This window comes from Podarcis bocagei, assembly GCF_964188305.1.
Source record: "Podarcis bocagei genome assembly, chromosome: 11".
In the NCBI taxonomy this organism is placed as follows: domain Eukaryota; kingdom Metazoa; phylum Chordata; class Lepidosauria; order Squamata; family Lacertidae; genus Podarcis; species Podarcis bocagei.
Window position 1 is genome coordinate 22,319,510 of NC_138136.1, and position 16,419 is coordinate 22,335,928.

Sequence of the window (16,419 nt, forward strand, 5' to 3'; positions counted from 1 at the left end):
AAAACCCTGGGCTCCACACTTTTAAGGACCCCCCAAATCTTACACAAAATCCTGTCTGACTTGCCATTAAATTTTAAATGCAGCAAAAGTTGTTTTTTCACTGTAAATAGAATTCTGTGTAATTCTAGAGCTGGGTTTTCAATATTCTTTCCAAACAGTATTTTTGTATTACTAAATCAATATCCAGTGAAAAGTTTAAAAAGGCAAAGTACCTTCCATGGTTGAAATTCTAATGGCCTTTTTAGTTTAGGAATAATGGACTGAATTAGTAAACACACAAGAATAATAAGAATAATAATTTTATTATTCGTACCCTGCCCATCAGAATGGGTTGCCTCAGCCACTCTGGGTGGCTTCCAACAAATATAAAAGCAAAGCAAAACATCGAACATTAAAAACCTCCCTATACAGGGCTGCCTTCAGATGTCTTTTAAAAGTTGCATAGTTATTTAGCTCCCTGACATCTGTTGGGAGGGCGTTCCACAGGGTGGGTGCCACTACCAAGAAGGCCCTCTGCCTGGTTCCCAGTAATTCACTTCTTGCAGTTATGTAACATTTAATTGAAACTTGCATAATATATCTTATATGGCAAGTTTATGCTGCATTCTGTGATGTCTAGAATTTATGAAACATCCAAATTGGTTTAAGGTGATGCACATTATATTTGTTAGTCATTAAAGAAATTTAAATTTTGCAGCTCTTGCAGACATCTGTTCAATATACAAAAAGTGTTTTTCAGCACACAGAATTTTGCATCTTTACCATTTTTATTATCCTACTCTTACATGGTCTACCGCTAGGTAGTGACTAGGACCACACCTGTCCAGCATCAATGTACCCAAATAATTCATCAGACATCACCTCTTAAAATTTATTTAGATTTATAACTGCATATTGAGTGTTTTACCATATTGAATATATCGAAATTTTTGACAGGGAACTTTACTGTTTCAGCAGTCATTTACACAATAATAAAAGCACACTTTATCTGTGAAGGTAGCACAGATTCATGTTTAAATTTGTACAAAATAAAGTTACCAAGTCAAGCTGTACAGTTACCTTTTCTGAAACTTAAGAGAGAAAATATCCATTATTAAACTTGATTTGTACATTAAACTGGGCATTCTTATAGAACAAAGGGAATGTTACAACAAAGCAGTCTTCATGTAATTTAAAATGCAAAGGCTTTGGTTGAAAAGAGTCTGTAAATGCACCCAAATTTCTTCAAGCTGGGGTGACAGTCTGGATAGTTCTGCCAGCAGATCTGGTTCTGATGAAAGGATTTTTAAGTGCAACTGAAATGGAAGCATGAAATTAATTACATAAAGCAAATTTTAAGGAACACATTTCTTAAATTTCTTTATTACTGTGTTAAACCACCACATCACTTTATTATTATTATTTATAAAAGTTGGTAAATATCCTCCTTAGCACGATGCCAATGTTTCACAAACTGATCAAAGTAAAAACAAACAAACAAAATTCCTTCCAGTAGCACCTTAGAGACCAACTAAGTTTGTTATCGGTATGAGCTTTTGTGTGCACGCACACTTCTTCAGACGAAAGCTCATACCATGCACATGAAAGCTCATACCAATAACAAACTTAGTTGGTCTCTAAGGTGCTACTGGAAGGAATTTTGTTTGTTTGTTTCAACTATGGCAGACCAACATGGCTACCTACCTGTGATCAAAGTAAGTAACTCATATTAATAACTCCCCTCAGATGAGCACTGTAAGGCCAAGCAGTGCTATCACACAGCAATAATGAAAGTTTCAGTAGGGGGAAATGCTATTGCAAAAAGGAACGGATGCTGTCAGTCATTCTTTTTTCATTGCAAAGTGTGTCTCCCCCACCCCCAGCGCATTCAGATTGGGGGCTTCTACGGTAAGCAAACTGTGTTGCACAGAATGTCACTAGCAATTGTATGAAATGATACACTTACCTTCAGAAACAACGCAAGGTATGCCTGAGCCAGTTCAAAGTCGCATTTTGTGTTCAGCGTGGCCTCAATCATTCTTAGGAAGCTTTGCATCACCCTAACAGAGCCACCGCCATCGGGGGACAAGCCTCTCAGTTCTGCCTCTGTATTAGATGGTCCCATGTCCTTCAGAATACGGAGCGGAGATTTATCTGTCAAAACAGGAAGAATATGGCTACAAGTTCTAGAAAGTGTTACAGAAATGGGGTGTGTGTGGGTATATGTATATGTAAATATGTGTGTGTGTATCTATATCTCTCTCTATATATATATCTCAGTGTTTTAAATAGTTATCCTATACCCTGCACCATTCAACAATTTGGTCATAACCCAAATTGTTCATTTTATGCAATTAAGAGAACAGCACAAGCTGGTGGAATTTTATTTGACCCTTATTTTGTGGAGAAAAGAAGATCTCTATTTCCCAAAGTCATGCCATTTGAAACCTTGCCTCTTTGGCAGCGGGAGGCTCCAGCTGTACATATGGACCCCTCCACTTACCGTACTTTTCCCTGTATAAGACTAGGATGGTTTCCTGAAAATTTGCGTTAAAAATCAGGGTTCGTCTTATACATGGATATTGCGTAGCAGTGACGTGGGATTGGTTGATGCCGCGAGTCGGAGATTGTCAGTGGCTATTTGGCGTGTCATTGGTGGCTGTGGCAAGGGCTGGCATTGATTGGCTGTTGCTACAGCAATATGGAAAAACAATGGAAACTAGCCAGTTAACCATCTGGCTAGTTCAGATGACAACCTTGAGCTAGGTTAAGAGCTTTGAGAACTTAAAGAAGGAAAGTCACTTGATCCAGGGACAGCCCACATATATATATTGGCCTATTCTGACCTCTTTTTCTTAATGGTGACTGCTCCTGCTCAGGCTGCACAGAGAAAAAGCAACTGGGTTCCAGAAATCCATTCCGATTGTGCAGATAAAAAAATATATCTGATACAATTCTACAGGATGGGGTATTAATGTGTGAAAACAGTTCAGATCCAATGATCTCAAGATGGTGGAGATAGCCCAGGCATTTTCTCTTGGTGGTCAAAAGCCAAGTGCAAAACGAGCCTGGGACCAAGCTGATTTCAAACACAGGTCAGAACAGTAGTAGTGGAGTGGTTCCAAATTATCACTGACCAAAGAATCTTGGTTTGCAAACTGCCCTAAATAAAAATTTATTTAATAAAATTTATTTAATAAATAAAAATTTATTCTCTGCCATGTCATAGTAACCTAGGTTTTCCTTCCCATCTGGCTTTCTTGATTAACCCTTTAAAACCAGAGCACTTTACACATTCCAGTTCCCTGCTATTGCTTGCCTGCATTTTTTATAAAAGGCCTTCAGCTAACCTTTCGTCAGGTCAGAAGTTCTGACATAAACAATGTCAGATCTATACAATGGAATTCTGATATGCCCTAAAGGAATTTCCTAAAGGAATGAATGCTTCAAAAAGTCGAATTATTGTGAAATTGGCTCTGGGGTATGCTAGGTGTGTATTGCTTTGAAAGAAGGACTTCTGTAACTAGCCTGACTGTTACCACAATTAACAGGTCAACTCTTTCCCAAGGCATCCCAGGAACCGATGATTTAATAAGGATCAAAAGCACAGTAGCAGCACCATCACAACTTAATGGGAGAAATGGGGATTAAGAGGACCCGAGACATTTAACCTTTTCCTAATGTGTAATACCGAGTTCAACATATTGGGAGAATTTGTAAAGCTGATGTCCCCTTAGGGGAATGCTCTTTTAAAGAAGCTAAAGTGTTCTGCACACACTGTGCCATACTGAAATTGCATCCCCCAACAAGCCAAGATAAGGTATCCTTTCTCCCAATATCTATTCTGAAGACACGTTATTCCAGCCTTAAGAAGGCCAATTCACTACCACTATAATATATGGAGAAAAGGGAAATAAAGTACACCTTCTCCCTCCACCTTGTAGGGATGCAAATTTATTCATTTCATATCATAACTTACAGTCACTGTTTATCAGAGCTTCTTCAAGCTTCAGGTAGAACTCAGATTTTTGTGCCAGTACTCCAAGGTTTACTACTTTTGACTGAAATATAAAAAAAGGTTGTCAATTGAATTGCATGAAAGACAACTTTTACAAATATAGGTAGATGAAATTTTAAATGTAACATCCTTAGGAGAATTAAAAGGAGGGATTTTGAATGTTGAATTAATTTAGTTCTGTACTCTTTAAATTACAATGCCATATAGAAGAATGGCATAATTAGGAGGAATCTCACCCAGCAAGATGAATATCCTTACATAGGCACTTCTCATTTGAAGACATGCATGTGTACATGCAAGCACATGAGAAAACATGCATCACATAAAAACAATGGAAGAAAGGGCATCTGGAGAAATCAAAACAAGGATTTCTACGAGGACTCTTCAGAAAGCTAAAGATAGATGAGGACCAGAGATTCATCTATGTAATACTTAACAATGTATTTAGGATTAAACCTCAGTGAGAAACCGGTCTTAGATATGACAGAACAGCAAGTTCTTTCTATATATGATGAAGCTGCCCAATATTTAAGTACTAGTTTCAAGTATTAGATTGCAGATAATTATCTACATCATCACAGTAATTGTGCAGTTGAGGTGCCAAAATTCTGTGCTTTTATCAAAGATGTTGTAAGTGGGAATAGAGAATCGAAGGGGGGAAAATGCTATAAAAATACAGTAGGACCACGATCCGTTACTGCAATTCACCAGTGATTTAGCCCCCATTACATAAGAAATTACTTCCAAGAGGCAGTCATAAATACAGAGAGACACAGACAGAGAGAGAGAGAAGTACTACATGTAGATGTTTTGAATCATCAGCTTTCTCTTTACCTGTTGTCCACCATTTTCATGTTCAATGGAAGCATATTGTGGAATGAGGCCAGGAATTGTGGGGATGAAGAACGGTGCAGATTTTGGCACTTTTGGTGGCTCTTTGGGTTTGTTCTTTTGCTGTGGATGGGAGATTTTATATCATCAGACAATTTCCATATTCACAATGTAACCCTAAGAACACCAAATGTATTAACTTTCCATCTGTGAAAGCGTTAGAATCTCAGCTGGTGTGTTAAATCTAGGTTGACCATGTGTAAAATACTTCTGATATTTGTATACCCTAAAAACAACCTAGATGTTATCCCAAACTATGAAGACATTTTGTCAAGTCTTTGTTGCAGTCAACATAACACAACCACGTAATATGTAAAATGAGAGCAACAGGTCCTGGTCAGAAACCTTTTAAAAAATAGCACGAACATACTACCTTTATAATATCAAGATTGAGGAGGTTCTTCCATCTAGATCTTGGCAACATAGAAAGGGTCACTAATGCTTCTCCCAGCTGTTCTGGAGAATCGTATTCTATCATCTCATCACTTATTTCTTCTTCTTCTTCTGTGACATCTACATCTTTAAAAATGGTAACAGACAGGGGGGGAAACGTTTAGCAACGTTGGGAAATATTCCAATGACAGTAGATCCTGAATGACATTCAGATAAACACAGCTGGTTAATTACACAAGCACATTGGGATGATATTAGATTCTGGTAGGCAGCCGTGTTGGTCTGATGCAGTCGGAATATAGAAAAAAATGGTCCAGTAGCACCTTAGAGACCAGCTACGTTTGTTCTTGGTATAAGCTTTTGTGGGCATGCACAAAATTGCAGTGTATCTGAAAAAGTGTGCATGCACACAAAAGCTTATACCAAGAACAAACTTAGTTGGTCTCTAAGGTGCTACTGGACAAATATATATAGACACACACACACACACACACCGATTGGGATGATATTATGTTAAATCTGTGAAGACAATAAAACAGAAACAATTCAGATGCAGTTGAACATAACAAGATGAACACAGCCAGAGACGATGGCCAAGGAGGCACATTCCTGTAGCATGAATGGAAAGCCATGCTTGAAATTCCTCACAATGGATGGTGTCCCCTTGGCTAAGGGTTTCATACCTGCAATATGTATCTGTTTGTCTAACTTAACTTTTCTCCTACCCCCAATCTGTCAAAGTTGGCCTTTCAGAGGTCAAAGACATAAGGATCTGGTCTTCTTGTCAGAAAAGCTTGACCACCTCTCTTTAAGAGGCACAGTTATTCAATTTTACAAGAACTAGAATGCATATGTGGGGGCCAGCAAAGGGTATCTCATCTGATTTAGCTGCTAAATCTTAGCTGTGGAAGCTCCCTCGGTGCTCTGAATGACACAGAATCGGCAGCAACGAAGACGTCATTTTCATGCCTCTTTTGAAAGGTATTACTCACAGAACATACAGCTGCCAATCTGCTTCAGGGAATGAATCAAAAGTAGTGCCTGCACTTGAATCTGAAGGATAGATAGGGAACTGGATTGCTTCCAGTTTCGTTACATATTTTGTTTGTGTCATTTTCTCACCATTACACAAAGTCAGATGATTCAGGAGAAATCATCCAAGTTATCGGAATGCTGACTGCACCATCAACAACTGGAAGCACTGCCAGACATCTGCATGGACTCTAGACATCAGTGTCTCACCAGTGTCTCCCCTATTGCATGGGAACGCCTCTTGCAGAATGTAGTTTCTGTAGTGTTTTGTACCAAATAAATATCTAAATGTGGCTCATTTTGTCCATATGTTAGAAATATATTTGCACTCTTAGCATGCTCTTGGATCTGCAGCTGGACCTGGAAAAGCAGCCTGTGACGGGTTCAAAAATACCCTCTGCTAACATCAGCAGCTGAGAACTGTGTCGCCGTTTTCTTTTATCTGATCTGAAAGCTTACACACATAACTGCTTAATACTAGATTACTGCAATGCACTCTCAGAGGAGGCTGTCATTTGCAGCTGTGAGCTGGTACAGCTGGCTAGCTCAGTTGGTTAGAGTGTGGTGCTAACAATGCAAGGTTGCAAGTTCGATCCCTGGGTGGGACAGCTATGTATTCCTGCATTGCGGGGGTTGGACTAGATGACCCTCAGGATCCCATCCAACTCTATGGGTCTCTGACTCTATGTTCTGCTTATGAGCTTCCCATAAGCATCTGGCTGGCCACTTTGGGAATCCGGGTGCTCAACCAGATAAGCCTTTGGTATGATTCAACAGGGCTGCCTGCCATAGAATGGATATGGACACCAAACATACAGTACATCAGTGTTGATGCCAGCTCTCCATCATCTTCCTAACACAATCCCATGCATGGTTTTAATCTAACAGCTGGAACCTTCATGGTTCAGACGATGCCTTTGTTATCATAATCAACAAGAGTAAATGAGAGCACCACCTTGACTGCATCTCTGCCAAATTCCAAGACAAGTTCCTTTCTCTAGACGGTTGCCTATATAGCCTAACATAAAATATATATACTGCTGTTTCTCTGTGTTGATTTTCAGGTTGTAGGCCTGTCCTATACTCTGTGAAGTGCCAACTGATGGCTATATTATATTCGGGCTGGCCTTTTGACAGTCGAGGCTGAGAGGATGTGGACCAATCAATTTTATAGCACATTTTACTTGGCTATTTTCAACTCGTTTTATGTTTCGAATTATTATCTGGTCCATCCTAGTTGATGGAGAAAGATAAGGCATAATGAAGCAGATAATACTTCACAAGTTATTGTGGTTTTTTAAAATATTGGATCAGATCGTTGCTGTTAATTTTTGATATGTTTTATCATGTTTTTATGTGTGCTGGAAACTGCCCAGAGTGGCTGGGGCAACCCAGCCAGATGGGCAGGGTATAATTTTTTAAAAAAATATTATTGATCATGATGCTACTCATTATCTAGAGTGTGAAAGCTCTCTAGATAAAGAGTGAGAGTCACCAAACAAATCGCGTCATGCACTCTCTGAAATTGGCTCTATGCGGGTTGGAACCCTCCCCCCCCCCGAACAGAACATATGGTGAGGGCTTGATATACTGACATGCTTGCAAACAGAATGTTAAACATAGCATGACATTAGATCCCACCCATGGCTTCAAATATGTGGTCATTAGTAAGGACAACTGGTTACACACTCTAGGGCAGGGGTGAGGAACCTGTGGTTCTCCAGATGTTGCTGGGTGCCAAGTCCCATCAGTCTCTGCAGTCCTGACCGCTGGTCAAGACTGGTGGGAGTTGTAGTCTAGCAGCATCTAGGAAGCCATAGGATTTTCAAGTTGAACAATATCTCAGAACACAAGGGAGCATAGAATCTTTCACGAATTCAACTTTGCACTGGCCTAGGAACAGTATGCAAGCCGTTACTTTGCAATTACACAAACAGGAGATTCAGAAAAAGTACACTAACGCCCCAAAAAATCCTCAGCAACTCCCTTCTCTAGTACCTTGAGCTGGACATGTTCCAGGAAGCGTTACTACAGAAGGCTCATAATCCGGTGGAAGCGGACGCAAAGAGACAAGCGAATACAGCGAACGGTTAGACCTGTAAAATCCAAGATGGAAGACATTGTTATTTTGGCTTGGGGTGGGGGCAGAGGAGAAAGAAAGCACGTTATGTTCTTTGTGGATCTATCTGCTATAACCATGAGCGATTAATGTAAGCTATAGGACTAAGTTGTTAAGAGTGAGAGTTGGTAGACCAGAAAGAGAACATTTTGAAGTTAAATGCAATCCTCATACTGCTATTTATGTAGAATATAATGCAAATGTTGATTAATACAACAGCTTTTTCTATGTTGTAAAATTTTAATGTATGTATACTGTATTTATTATGTATTTAGCTATTTGGTATGATTACTGTTTTCGATTTAATGTAGTTTAAATTAAAGGTTTTTTTTTGTTTTTGTTAGAACTAAATTGTTCGCAGTCCTAAGAATATTGACTGGGTTCCAAAGAACAACAACTACCCCAATGCCCCTAATAATGTTTTGAGCTTACTTTCTGGACAGCAGAGCCCCACCATGTCATAAGGCAAGCTGGTTTTGAAGATAAATACAATTTCAGAAGTCATTTTTGACACAGGATAAAAGATTACAGTCAAAACGTGGAGGAGTGAAAATCTTACTTGATGTAAAGCAAGTTTCAACTGACATAAACAGAACTCGCTTCCAAGCAAACGCGTCTGGAATTTCATTATATTAGGAAAACAGTCCCAGTACACTTAACTGATTGGGAGGCGGGGGTAGTTACAGAGGAATTTTCCAAAGGGCAGAACTTGCACCTTTTACTAAAGTGCCATGGAACAATGCAGCAACAGAAATGGGCAGTCTGGTGTCTTATAGATCTGCTTTAAACATGGACATGCTCAGAAGACCACTGGAAGACTTACCACAGGTAAATTCCAAGATCATCTACATGGGAAGAAGCTAAGAAGTCTCCCGTAGGAGACATAGTAATGCTTACTGCTGCTGAATCTAGTAGGAAACAGTCGACAAGGCTGCAAAGAGAAAAACAATTCATCACATAACAGATAATATATAGTTCAGTTACCAGTTATTAAATGCATGAAACTAGTACCAGTCATAATATTATCAGTCTTCTTATTCTGCTTTTCAGACAAATGTATAGTCTTCCCAAAGACGTTCACTTCAAGGTTTTAAAAAAGGAGACAGGGCAAGTTCTTGTGTTCAGGATTACAAACCGGGGGGAAAAAAGCCGTATTAGGGAGCAGGAGTGTGGGGAAAAGGGAGAGATGGGAAATCAATTTGAAAATGTCAGAATAAAGGGGCATTTAAATCCAGCTGGGCCAGGCTTGATCTCATGCTGGTGATCTCGCTTGCACAGAGGTGAGGCAACTGATCCAGCAGCCCTCAGTGCTCTGGATGATAGAAGGTGCCAGAACATTATTCCCTTCAGTTCTCCAGACAGTTGGAGCAGAGTGTTCAGAGGATTAGATTTAAGAAACATGGACATCTACAAAAAACATACAAGGATAAACACATATGGTCTTTTGTAAGTACGACTGGGTTGACTGTCCTACATCACAGTTAACAAAACAAAAATAAAATAAAATATAATGATTAAATTCAAAACCCTGAAAAACACTGTAAAAATGACTTCTAACTTCAAAAAAAAAAGTTATCTGGTGTTTCTCTTTTCTTTTGCTTTTATACAATGCTTTAGTTTAGCTACAAGCATCCCCATAGTTTGTCAATCTTTTAACTCATTGTGGGGATAGTTTGTAATGTTTGATTTTTAGCATACAGAAATCAATCTGTAGTGATTGTGACAAATCACAATTTGTTCCCTTATGTTCCCAATAGACTAAACTGGCCATGTAATGTGATGACAAAAATATTGGGTGGGGGAAAAATACTGGGTGGCAGGAGACTTTTGTCTCCTCTTCCCTGCAACTCCCCAGGAAAATCACCTCTGTACGGTTGGGGGACCTTCTGGAGCATGTTTTGGGGACACAGAGGAGGAGAATATTGCAAAAGCAGAGTTCTGCCTATGGAGCATTGGATACACTGGGTCTAGTGGAGCCTCATAGCTCAACTTTATCAGACGTGCATTGCCCATTATGAGTAGGATGAACACAGGACTGCATGACTGGCAGCTACAACTGTATTCCAGACCATCTGGAACCAAAAGCTACCCCTTTACCCTTTGTCGCTATGCCATATGCCTCAAAGGAAGAAAACAAAGAACCGACTGTTGTGAGACCAAATGAAAGCAAATCATAGTAAAACAGTTTAAAGTGTGTCCACTTGGTGGGCACGCACACCCAATCTGTCAACTCAAGAAGTGTGCAATTGCGGTCAAGAATCAAATCTGCAACTGCTCATCAATCCTATTCTTCCTGCAAATTGGCTGAAGTCCCGTTTGAACTTTAAAACATCTATCCTTTTTCATTCCTGCTCTAGTTAGCCACAGAGCATCAAATACAAGGGTGAAGGGAGAACCAACTCAGACTGGACTCTTCAGCAGGGAGACACACACAATAAATCTGAATGAAAGCAACACTGGAAGTCCAAGTACAGGTAAATTAAAACAACTGCAATGTGTGTGTGGTTGTGTGCTCTGGATATTATTATTATTTTTTAATTTATTAAATGCCTTTTACTTATGTCTCAAGGCAATGTACTGTGCAGGCATAAGAAACCTTAAATGTTAGTTCAATTATGTCATGCTAGTTAACGTAATTGGTTTAGTATTGCAGTACATTCCTATTAAAATTGAAGTGCTATGAAACTAAATCAAGAGTTGCATCAACAGACTGTATAGTTTCAATGTATGCGAATGGAAAAACAAGTACATTATGTACTAATCTGCATATGGACAACTCATCTGACATATGAGAACCATTTCATCATTTCCATTTGACATCCATACTGCTATCTGGAAAAAGTTATGATAACAAGAAACTCTGAGACTTTTTTGGTGGGGCAATGTTGCAACATTTAAATGTCAGTGCATTCAAAGGTGAATGAGAAGAAACACAAGTTCAAACAAGGCAGCCTGTCATAAAATGTAATGTCTCAGATGGCTAATTACCATATTTTTTGCTCTATAAGACTCACTATTGCCATCCTAAAAAGTATGGGGAAATGTGTGTGCGTCTTATGGAGCGAATGCAGGCTGTGCAGCTATCCCAGAAGCCAGAACAGCAAGAGGGATTGCTGCTTTCGCTGCGCAGCGATCCCTCTTGTTGTTCTGGCTTCTGAGATTCAGAATATTTTTCTTCTTGTTTTTCTCTTCCAAAAACTAGGTGCATCTTATAGAGCGAAAAATACGGTACTTCAAAGAAATCTGACAAGTCTAGGTTATGCTTATAGGCAAGACGTCAAAAAGGCAACAACACAGGAAATTTGAAATGGAAATGGTATTTAATACATCCGACAGAGGAAATTAAAGGAATATGAGACATGAGAAATTACACAATCTTGGGGCACCTAAACTGGGATTGCCAAGTAGACAAGAGAAACCATTTTAACGCAAATGCTTCATTAGACTGAAGTCTGCCCTGTTCCAGTAAAAAGGATGGAGACGCATTACAGGTTGTATACAGAATAACTACAAAAGCTAGTCAAAGACTACAAAAGTTATCTAAGCCATTAAAAATTCACTTTCAATTAAAGAAAGGGATTTTAAAAATGAAACAAGTATTAGTCAGCATGATTAAAGTCAAGTTCTGCTGAAATGTAGGGGCTGCCCATTCTAACTTTCTGCTGAAATGTAGGGGCTGCCCATTCTAACTTCACCCAAACAAACACTTAAGAAACAAACATACACGTATAATTTTGTAACATATTTTCATAAACCTCTTTTCTGGGACTTCCCCATACCCCCCCTTTCTGCATCCCAATGTCCATAATTTTATAGCAACTCCCAGTTGTTACTTTCCAACCTCAGTCATCTTAGTCATCTCTATATTCTAACCTTATGTCACTGTATCCCTTTGTTCCTAAAAACCAAAACACTCTAACATTCATTGAGTTTATAATAGTCCTTAAGGTAACTTTTGAATTTTCTCCATTCTTCTTCCGCTGTCTCTTTTCCTTGGTCACGGATTCTGCCTGTCATCTCGGCCAATGTCATATAGTCCATCACTTTCATCTGCCATTCTTCCAGAGTGGGTAGATCTTGTGTCTTCCAATACTTTGCGATGAGTATTCTTGCTGCTGTTGTAGCGTACATGAAAAAAGCTCTATCCTTCTTTGACACCAATTGGCCGACAATGCCCAAGAGAAAGGCCTCTGGTTTTTTAGGAAAGGTACATTTAAGTACCTTTTTCATTTCATTATAGATCATTTCCCAGAAAGCCTTTATCTTCGGGCATGTCCACCAAAGGTGGTAGAAGGTACCTTCAGTCTCTTTGCATTTCCAACATTTGTTATCGGGCAGATGGTAAATTTTTGCCAGCTTGACTGGGGTCATGTACCACCTATATACCATTTTCATAATGTTTTCCTTTAAGGCATTACATGCCGTAAATTTGATACCGGTGTTCCATAACCATTCCCAGTCATCTGACATAATGTTATGACCAACATCCTGTGCCCACTTAATCATGGCTGATTTGACTGTTTCCTCCTGTGTATTCCATTTCAGCAACAAGTTATACATTCTAGATAAATTCTTAGTACTAGGTTCTAACAATTCAGTTTCTAGTTTTGATTTTTCCATCTGGAAGCCAATTTTCCTGTCCTGTTTGAAAAATTCCACTATTTGATGATATTGAAACCAATTTTGTACCTTATGCTTCAGTTTCTCATAACTTTGCAATTTCAACTTATCTCCATCCTGTTCCAAAATTTCCCAATACTTCGGCCATCCGACCTCCATATTGAGTTTCTTCACTGCCTTGGCCTCCACTGGTGAGACCCATCTAGGGGTTTTGTTTTCCAACAGATCTTTATATCTTCTCCAAACATTAAACAGTGCTTTTCTAACAATGTGATTCTTAAAGACACTATTAACTTTGTCATACCATAGATATGCATGCCAACCAAAAGCATTGTTAAAACCTTCCAGATCTAAGATGTCTGTATTTTCGAGGAGCATCCATTCTTTCAGCCAGCAAAATGCTGCTGCCTCATAGTACAATTTCAAGTCCGGCAGGGCAAAACCCCCTCTTTCTTTAGCATCTGTCAATATTTTAAATTTAATTCTGGGCTTTTTGCCCTGCCAGACAAATTTCGAGATATCTTTCTGCCACCTCTTAAAACATTCCATCTTATCCAGGATCTGCAGGGTCTGGAACAAAAATAACATTCTAGGCAATACATTCATTTTGATCACAGCAATTCGGCCTAACATTGACAATTTCAAGTTTGACCATATTTCTAGATCTTTTTAAATTTCCGACCAACATTTTTCGTAGTTGTCTTTGTACAAATTCACATTTTTAGATGTCAAATAGACCCCTAGATATTTCACCTTCTTAACCAGTGTCAACCCTGTCTCCTCTTGAAACTTCTCCTTTTCTGCCTCTGTTAAATTTTTTCCTAAGACTTTGGTTTTTTGTTTATTCAGCTTAAATCCAGCTACCTGGCCAAACTGTTGTATTATTTCTAAAACCTTTTTCGAACTAGTGTTTGGCTCTTGCAAAGTCAATACTAGGTCATCTGCAAACGCTCTTAGCTTGTAATGTTTAGCTCCGACCTGCACTCCCTTAACCTGCTGGTCTTCCCTTATCATATTCAGCAACACCTCCAGAACTGAGATAAAAAGTAATGGGGAAATTGGACACCCCTGTCGTGTTCCTTTTTCTATCTTAAGTTCCTCCGTCACTACATTATTTACAATCAATTTAGCTTTTTGTTCAGAGTATATTGCGGCTATACCATTCTCAAAACCTTGACCTACCCCCATCCCATGAAGATTCTTTATCATGAAGCTCCAAGAAATATTGTCAAAGGCTTTCTCCGCGTCCACAAAGATCAATACTGCTTTAGTGTTTATATTCACCTCTAGCTTTTCCAAAATATCTATCACATTCCTTACATTGTCTGCTAGGTGTCTTTTAGGGAGAAAGCCTGCTTGGTCCCCATGAATCTTCTCCATCAACACTCTTTTAAATCTTTTTGCCAAAATGTCTGCAAAGATTTTGTAATCCACATTAAGTAGTGATATTGGGCGGTAGTTCTTCAGTTGAGTCTTTTCAGTCTCTGTCTTTGGTATGAGTGAAATATATGCTTCTTTCCACGATTCAGGTGTCTTTTTTCCCTCAAGGATCTCATTGCAGACTTCTTTCAGTGGTTGAATCAGCCATTCCTTCAAAGATTTGTAGTATCTTGAAGTCAATCCATCTGGTCCTGGGGATTTGCCCAGTTGCATATTCTGAATGGCAGCCTCTATCTCTTGTTCTGTTATTCTCTGGTTCAAATCCATCTTGTTTTGATGAGAGATTTTTTGTAATCCATATTTATCAAGGAATTTATCTATATCTTCTTCATTTTGCGGGCCTTGAGTATAAAGCTTTTTAAAATAACTCAGGAAGCAATTTCTAATTTCATTAGGTTTAGATATATTCTTTCCATCCACTTCTAAACTTGTGACTGTATTTAGTTTCTGCCTTTTCTTCAGTTGCCAAGCCAGAAGTTTACCACATTTATTTGCTGATTCAAATGTCTTTTGCTTCATCTGCTTTATCTTCCATTCAATCTCCAGGTTCATCAATTCCATATATTGTGATTGATATAACTTGATCTCTCTTAAAATCTCCTGGGACTTTGGTTTTACTCTTAGTTTTTTCTCTGCTTCTTTTATCTTTTCCAAAATCTTTTCTTTTTTCTCATTTTGTTTTTTCCTCATTATTGAGTTTTGTTGAATCAAGAAACCTCGCATCACCGCTTTACTTGCGTCCCAGATCACTCTTTTCTCAACGTCAGCCCTCAAATTTATTTCAAAATAGTCTTTTAAGGTTTTTTGGGCCTTCATAAGGATTTCCTTGTCTCGAAAGAGGGCGTCATTCATTCTCCATCTAAATTGACCAGTTGTTGTTAGTTTCATTTCCATCTTCACGGCGTTATGGTCGGAGCAAGTTTTTGGGCAGATTTCTACCTTCTTAATCTTTGGGGCCATGCCACTAGTAATCCAAATTTGATCAATTCTGGTCCAGGTCAACATTGCTTGGGAGAAAAAGGTTCCCTCTCTCTCCAGAGGGTTCCTTGTTCTCCATATATCTATCAAGTCCATGTTTTCAGTCATTTCAAAGAAAGTCTTAGGAAGTCTCCCTTCCTTACTGATTGTTAGTCTTTGTGCCTTATCCATATTAGTGGAGACCACGCCATTCATGTCTCCCATAATTATCATATTGTAATCCAGGTAGTCCGTCAGGGTTTCATGAAGTCTCTTAAAGAAGTCAGATTTGCCTTCATTTGGTGCATAAATTCCAACAACTAAAAGTTTTTCTCCTTGTACTTGTATCTCCACTGCCAAGTATCTCCCTTGTTCATCTTTAAATATCATTTTTGGAGCCCATTTTTCTTTCACATATATTACAACTCCTCTTTTCTTAACTTTGTCTGATGAAACAAATTCTTGTCCTAGCCTTTTATTTGTAAGTAGTCTCCTGTGGGCTCTAGTTATGTGTGTTTCTTGTAGGCATATCAAATCCAATTGTTCTCTGTTCAAAATATGAAATACTTGTCTTCTCTTCAAAGGCCCATTCAGTCCATTACAATTCCAACTAAGGAATTGCAAAGCCATCTTGTTATTTTCTTAAGGCTCCTCCAACAGCTCCAAGTTGTTGCTCTTCTTCTGATGGTGGTGGTTTTTGTCCAATCGAGAGATTCAGGATATCTAGTGCTCTCCTCTGTTCTGCCAGTACATCCACAGTCCCCTTCTGTAAGTCCTCCTGATTTCTTGCCAAAAATTTGTCTTTATCTTGAATTGTCTTTATTTTCACCTTTTTTGCCTTGTAGTCAAATGACAGTCCTTGTGGAAATTCCCACCTAAAGCGGATGGAATTTTTCTTTAACAGAAGAGCCAGGTCCTTGTAGAAGTTTCTTAAGTCCAAGATATATTTTGGGATATCTTTGAAAATCTG

The 16,419-nt window shown here is 38.8% G+C and overlaps 1 protein-coding gene across 1 annotated transcript in view; it reads right to left on the bottom strand.

The window, feature by feature from the left end:
* Positions 1–283: 283 nt before the first annotated feature.
* Positions 284–16,419, bottom strand: part of WDR36 (WD repeat domain 36) — a 38,425-nt gene continuing 22,289 nt past the window's right edge. The window contains exons 17-23 of the mRNA XM_081213618.1: positions 9,256–9,363; positions 8,312–8,409; positions 5,262–5,407; positions 4,832–4,951; positions 3,959–4,040; positions 1,946–2,133; positions 284–1,295 (exon numbers count right to left, since the gene is read on the bottom strand). Coding sequence (XP_081069744.1) covers positions 1,146–1,295; positions 1,946–2,133; positions 3,959–4,040; positions 4,832–4,951; positions 5,262–5,407; positions 8,312–8,409; positions 9,256–9,363 — 892 coding nt within the window. The 3' untranslated portion in view covers positions 284–1,145. The remainder of the gene's footprint in view (positions 1,296–1,945; positions 2,134–3,958; positions 4,041–4,831; positions 4,952–5,261; positions 5,408–8,311; positions 8,410–9,255; positions 9,364–16,419) is intronic.